At 41.7% G+C, this 7,040-nt stretch overlaps 1 protein-coding gene across 1 annotated transcript; it reads left to right on the plus strand.

The window, feature by feature from the left end:
* The first annotated feature begins 1,024 nt into the window (after positions 1-1,024).
* On the plus strand, positions 1,025-6,913 carry LOC125763291 (serine protease inhibitor 88Ea-like). Its single transcript, XM_049426229.1, has 4 exons — positions 1,025-1,247; positions 5,092-5,770; positions 5,856-5,970; positions 6,047-6,913. Exons 2-4 carry the CDS (start codon positions 5,117-5,119, stop codon positions 6,601-6,603), a joined length of 1,326 nt encoding a protein of 441 aa, XP_049282186.1. The 5' UTR covers positions 1,025-1,247; positions 5,092-5,116; the 3' UTR covers positions 6,604-6,913.
* Positions 6,914-7,040: the final 127 nt, after the last annotated feature.

Genomic DNA, 7,040 nt, shown 5'->3' on the forward strand with positions numbered 1-7,040 from the left:
TCCATACGAATCTTCTCCTTTATGCAGCCCGAGGCAAGAGTCCGGAGGCTGTTTTGTATGGCCGCCGTTCGCTCTCTGCACAACTGGTTCACCTTTGCCAACTTTGCAAACTTTGGTCACGGCCAAAACCAAACGCCAGATCGTTCACATTTGACCGACACCGCCAGAGTGTCGGATATACCATCAAGGGAACACACGAACTTTTTATCAATCTTTATATGCAATTTCTTGCGGTGTTTTGGATTTACCACGTACCCGGAAAGTGAACATTTTGAACGAAAGTCCAAAAATGGTTTGCAATGTACCACATGTCAATGGTTCTTTTTTTTGTTTCAGTTTGCAACGAATTAGTAATGCTAGTAGCATGTCCATAAAATTGGGGATTCCTTTAGGGATGTGTCGATGTCGATGGCATCAAGCAACCTTCACTTCGACTACTTTCTACTCATGATAAGAGGTACTTTTTGTGTCTGATTGTCTGTTTGTAAGAATAGATTTTATATCCTTTGTTCAAACGCAACACAAAGAAACGACATCAATGCTTCCATGTGGTTCTTCTAAGTAGATAATTACTATTGTGAGAATACAATTTGGAGTGGCTTTAAACCTTCAGGATATTGGTTTTTGTGGTTCATAAAAAATTACACATGATCGTTTCTACCTCTTACGTTTCTTATCTAACGTCCCAGAGATGCAACAAATTGAGCGAAGATCGATTGAAACGAATACCAGCACAACCGGAACATGCAAAGGTTCGTTATGGATGGAACCGTACAGTAATGTTCACATTTTTCGCTCCCAATAAATAACCGCTTTTTAGTGCCCTTTGTTTCCTTCTCATCTTAGTAGCTTAATATAATAGTTTGTTCTCCACATTGTGTAGACGATGCAAACATGTTAACAACCGTCATGAGCTGCTATGATATAAGAGCAGGTGAATAATTTTGTCCATCACTGTACGCGGGGAAGTAGCGACTTGTGTGGTAGTGCACGTGGGATGCTTCAGCACACGCAACTCATAAACGAATCGATGCTAACACTCGCTGCTCAGTTGCGTAGCAAAGTTAATCCGCGTCGGACGTACTGCCGAGGTGGGCTCCATCTTTCCGGCTTTGCGGAGTTTTGTGGTTGTGGTTTTGTTTGCCACTACGGAATACAGTGCAATACGGTGGTGCGCGTCATACTTGATAGTGAATATAGTGAAGTTTATACCTAGCACTGATTAGTAGTCGCTTGCTGTGCCAAAGGTTAGTAATAGTTGCTCACCAATATGCCGATGATCGGTGCATACCACGAATGCATGCAATGGTGTTTGGTTTTTTTGCGTCGTCATTTCTTGAATGTATTCAATCCGCTGTTAGTTTTGCTAAAGTGTAATGTAGATGCGTCGGTGGATCTTCACACAAAGTGTGGCATTTGTATATATTGCCTTGAAACTTCCATAAAAGTTATATTATGCGGCAGCCATTTACGATCAATGTGGGCTTTGTTGTGGGTTATTCGTCAATTTAATTCCGGAGGCCGGATATAAAATGGTGGTCGGAAGCAAAAACGCACGCTAAAACACGCCAGCTTTGCCACCATTTTGATCGATCGCTCGATTACCCTGAGCACGGAAGTTCGTAAACGGAACAGCGAAACGCGTGGCCATACAGCTTCCGTAACCCTATGTTGCTTGTGTACTGGAACTGAAACCGAAAGTGAAACAAGGCAAAGAGGCTTTATCGTACAGAGAAAGAGAGGAGAAAAAATCTGCCTCTGTTGATCGTGGTTGTGAAAGATATTGAGCTCACCGCGCCAACGATCGAGATGACGCATTGAACCGCGGTACGCACCCAACTCTCACTCGAGGCCAATTGTGGCGGATCCGGTCTGTGTGGTTTTGTGTCCTGCAACGGCAGGGGTTAGACGTCTGGTAGGAGCCCTCCCCACCATTGGAGGGGAGGCCAACGTCGTACGTTAAGTAATAAACACGAACACAAGAGAATGAAGGAATGAAGGAGAAACACTTCTTCAATCACTGTAACCACCGCGAGGTTCCTCTTCCACTTTGGGTTAGTTGCGGCCCGGGGGGGTAGGTTTCGTCTGGGTTTTATGTACTTGTGTTTGTCGAAGTGGGAAGGCCAGGTCGGGCGCACTCTCGTTACATAATGGCGATGGCGAGTGTATCACGAATGTTAGACGCGGATGACCCAATGCTCGTCACCGTGGCTGGCGTAACGGGGCACTGCAAAAGGGGCCACTGCATTTTGTGTGGGAGCGCAACAATTGTGAGTAAAACCGATGTGCGTGCTTCGGTCAAGCTGAATGTGCAGATGAGGCGGTGGCCTTCAAAGCCAAAGTCCAGAGCTTTCTGACCATGTTTATGAGCAGCTCGCTTGGGAATACGCGGGGTCCTCGTTTTGCCATGAATGGGTTGTCGTTTGCATTCGTGCCTACAGTGTGTATGTGTGCCCGCCAAATGGAGAGAACTAGTTTTTGCTTACAGTAAAAAAATATAGCTAAACGCCAAAAACTTAAAATACCTCATAAATTTTAAACAAGTTCGGATGTTTGGAGTTGGCAAAAAAATTGGAGAAAAAAAAGCTTTTAAAATATTTCATTTCCTAGTTTCTGCTGCGCTGATCCGTGTGTGTTTTGAGCGAAAAAAAAACAAAAATCGAATAAACGACACCATTTCCATACCATCTGCTACCTCGTCGAAACGTCCCGTGGATGGTTCCATGTGTTGTAATTTGCATTTATTTCAAGGACTTGATATTCAAATTTTCTCACCAACGCGCACGATCGTGCGGGCGATCGTACACTAAAAATGTAACACTGTGCGTAACGTTTGTCGTCAGGCGTCACGCTCTTCTCGATTGTTTCCAGCTGGATGACAATGATCGTGGCCAGTCACCGATATATGTATGTCGTACATGAAAGTATAGCTATAAACGAGTGACTCACAGTCACTCATTGCAGTGTTTGATCACCACGCACAATCGTTACCTTTTGCCAGATGGAGGAAGGTGATGTTGCAACCACAGTTCATGTGTTGGAAAGTTTTAAGAAACTTTGATGCAACCGCACAAAAGAAACCGGGCGAAATGCACGCGGATGTGTCGTTAGGCGGATGTGAACAGAAAAATCCAACCACCGGCCGGGTCGGGGGCGAACAGAAATTACCATTCAAGGGGAATGAGGATGAGCTTATTTCATAAATGTAATCAACAATGAACAAAGTCTAGTGCATTATTTCTTTTCCGTGTTATTCGTACAAGTTACTTAACAAAAGCTGAAAGCAAAAAGATACACTTCCTTACCACATTCAATAACCGCGTGGAAGTTTGAAACTTTTGCGAGTTTTCTGATAAGACACTATCCGTGCCGAATTTCACACGAACATACCATGCTGGTTAATGTACCTGTGTTCCACACAATGGTTTGATTGGAACACTACTACCGATGCCGATGGAAAAACTTCAATGCGATCAAAACGATGCAGTTTTCCCTTTTTTTGCTTTACGCTTTGTAAACGTTTTTTTTTATCATGATTGTACGTGAAAACGTCATCTCGATGTTTAATTCCCTCTGTTATGAGCTTCGCTATTGAAACACTTGGTTCACATTTTATGCGGTTGATGTAGTTAAGAAATTGAACCCGCATAACCTTTCATTGTGTAGTTTTGTTTTAATACAATCGATCGAAGTCGTTGAACTATAAAAGGGCGTTAAAACGTTTTGAAAGTCTTTGAGGACTTAGATAATTTATTTTTAAGCTTAAAATTTATTTATCACTTATCAAATCATAAACATGTCTTTTAAAATGAACATTGAAGTAGGAATAAATTCAATACATATTTATAATATTGGTATAATATTTGTGTGTTTTTCCTTAAACTATTTCAAACAGTTCTCAAACAATTTACCTATAACAACAAGTGATTTGTAATAAAACAGGTTATGTGTACGATACAAATACAAAAAATGCTTTAATGAACCATAATGGAGCAAACGAACCAGTAAACGAGAACGAATGATGCCATTTGGAAAATATATTGTGGCTGTGCTAATTTGCATTATAACGGTACAAAAGTACATATACACGGATGAGTTCCAAATCATTTTATTTAAATGGAATTACCCGCATCATTATTTACATTGTCTAATGTGGTTATGTGTTTTTTTATTTATTCTATTTTGTGTTAGATGTGTGTAGAATATTAAATTATAGACATTTTAGAGAAAAATTAAAGACATTGTAGATTATTATAGACATTTTAGAGACGCTTTTGTATAAAAAAACACATAAATAAAAATAATACATAAAAAAATCTCATAGATTATGAATTGCTCAGTTTCAGTTACTATAAAATGTTTGATTTGTCACTCATTTAAAAAAGAGATAAGAAGAATTGAAGGCATAAACGATAAAACAAATGCACACACCGTATTCAATGCCACGTAATCAAAAGTAAAATGTTCCAAAAGCATTATCAACAGTCGTTAAAAAAATGTGCATTTGTCTCTGGAGGCGATACCCTATTGACATGACAAATCTAAAACAACTCTGAACTTCACCGGTCAACTGAGTCAACTGATATGTGATGCAGCATGCCTTAATGTTTCATCACTACTGTTGTTACTTCAGCAATATTCCACAGATTTACAAAGAATTTCAAATGTTATTATTAGCATTGATAAATATTTCTATTGCAAAGCTATTACTGAGTATATTAAAGCTTCTACAAGTTACTGAGAACGAATACGTTGATGCATGCTCCACTGCATCATCATCATCTGTTGGGAAATTCCCTCATTAATCAATCAAACGCACGTAAAAGGGTCTTCTACGCAAAACTTGACCATGACCGTGAGCGAAACAAACGTGCTTACCGGGTCATACGCGATACGACCTAAAACCATTGCGAGCGTTAAGTGTTCCTGGGTAGCAGCAAAACCTTTGCCGGTTGTAACATGTAACGTGTCACTTTCTTATCCTTGAGGAGCATTTCATTGAGGTTTCGGTTCAGCATCCGTATAAGGTTGGGTAAAGAAAGGCATAAAATAACTAATCTACTCTACGTTACGCTCTTCTCTTCTGAACAGAATCCTACCACGACACACAGTGAACATGACGAACCCATTGGGAAGAGCTGCCGGTGTGGTGTTGCTGCTGCTAGGACTTATTACAATTCTTGGCCTTCAGCCTGCCCATGGTCAATGTGCGCCGGGTGATGAAAAAAAGGCGTCGGAAAAATCCGACCCTGATCAGTCCCGTACCCGGCTGTACAAGGGTGAATCGATCTTCACACTGCAGCTGCTCGATGCTATCAACACGGCTACACCGAACGAAAACCTCTTCTTCTCACCGTACAGCCTGTACAATGTGCTGCTGATGATGTACTTCGGTGCACAAAATTCGACGGAAAAGCTACTCCGAACCGGACTTAATCTGCAGTGGTCCGATAGTAAGACGACCGTACATGAGGCATACGATACGGCCCGGAAATCGCTTCAGGGTCGTTTCAGTGAAAGCAACGCCGTTGGATTTAGTTCTGTCGATAAGCTATTCTTTGGACAGCGCATTCCCATCTCGACCTGCATGCAACAGAAGTTTGCCGACACTATCGAGCAGCTGGACTACGAAAGACAGCCCGAGGAGCAGCGGGTGTACATTAACCGCTGGGTGGAAGCTGCAACACGCGGACAGATTAAGGACTTGTTGGTGCCTGGTGCGATCACACGCAACACCAAGCTAGCAATTGCTAATGCGGCATATTTTAAGGTAAGTTGGAAAAACGAGTAAAACAACTCAATATAGATCATTAATTACAACAACAAAAATCCTTTAACTTTCATAAAACAAACAGGGCACATGGCAGACTAAGTTCAAGGCGGCTGAAACCAAAAAGGAAATCTTTTACATCTCTGCCGACCGTCAAGCGTTTGTCGATATGATGCACGTCGAGGGAACGTTCAGCCATGGTAAGCAGCATGGTCCTTCACTACAAATATTGCTTAAGAGCACGGAAAATCTAAACATTTACTTACCTTTTTACAGCTGCCAATGAAAAGCTTAGTTGTCACATTCTGGAACTTCCGTACAGTACCGGTGCTGAGGACGACGACAGCCAACGAAGCGACAATCCAAACCAAGTGTCGATGTTTGTCTTTCTGCCACCGGCTGAACCGAACGCTCTCTCGAAACTGCTTGCCCGGCTGGCAGCCGACACCAACATCCTGCACGAGGTAGTGAACGATGGCATTTCGCGCAAGGTTGACGTCAAGCTGCCAAAGTTTAACATCGAAAAGACGGTTGAGATGAAACCGGTGCTGGAACGATTAGGCATGGGTGCGCTGTTTGAGAATACGGCCAACTTCGACAGTTTTACTGATGGCCAGGAACAGATCGGTTTCGATGAGGTACTACAGAAATCCAAGATCGAGGTAAACGAAGAAGGTTCGGTGGCCGCTTCTGCAACGGTTGCTTTTTCGTTCCGATCGTCACGTCCCGTCGATCCGGCCATGTTCCATTGTAACCATCCGTTCGTTTTCATCATCTACGATTATGGAACCCGATCTGTCCTGTTTAACGGAGTCTATCGTCAGCCGGAGTAATGTTAGCCGTGGTTGGCGCGCAGCGTACGGAATCGCATTCCATGTGACCTACTTTAAGGAAAAGACTATTTTGTTTAGATTTATTTATTTTAAAACTCCAAAAACAAGGTGCCGTAGACGGAACACAAAAAACTATCGGAATAAAATGTAGGGAAGAAACTAAAAGAAATCAAATTAGTGCCGGTGATTGATTCCTCTTTCACTGCATTGTTTTTTTTTACTTCAGTTTCGCGAGTGAGTGTCGCTTTTTATACTTAACTGTACTTGATCATGTTTGTTAAGAAATAAAAAAAAACAACGAAGCCGAAAATTCGCGTTTGGATTTAGTTTTTTTTTAAATTACTCTATTTTAGTCTAAAGGTAATCAAAAACTTCTGATGAAAATGATTAGTCAGTGCAAACTTAAATGGAATGATTATCACAATTTGAGCGACATC

The sequence above is a fragment of the Anopheles funestus genome, chromosome 2RL (assembly GCF_943734845.2).
Source record: "Anopheles funestus chromosome 2RL, idAnoFuneDA-416_04, whole genome shotgun sequence".
Classification (NCBI taxonomy): Eukaryota; Metazoa; Arthropoda; class Insecta; order Diptera; family Culicidae; genus Anopheles; species Anopheles funestus.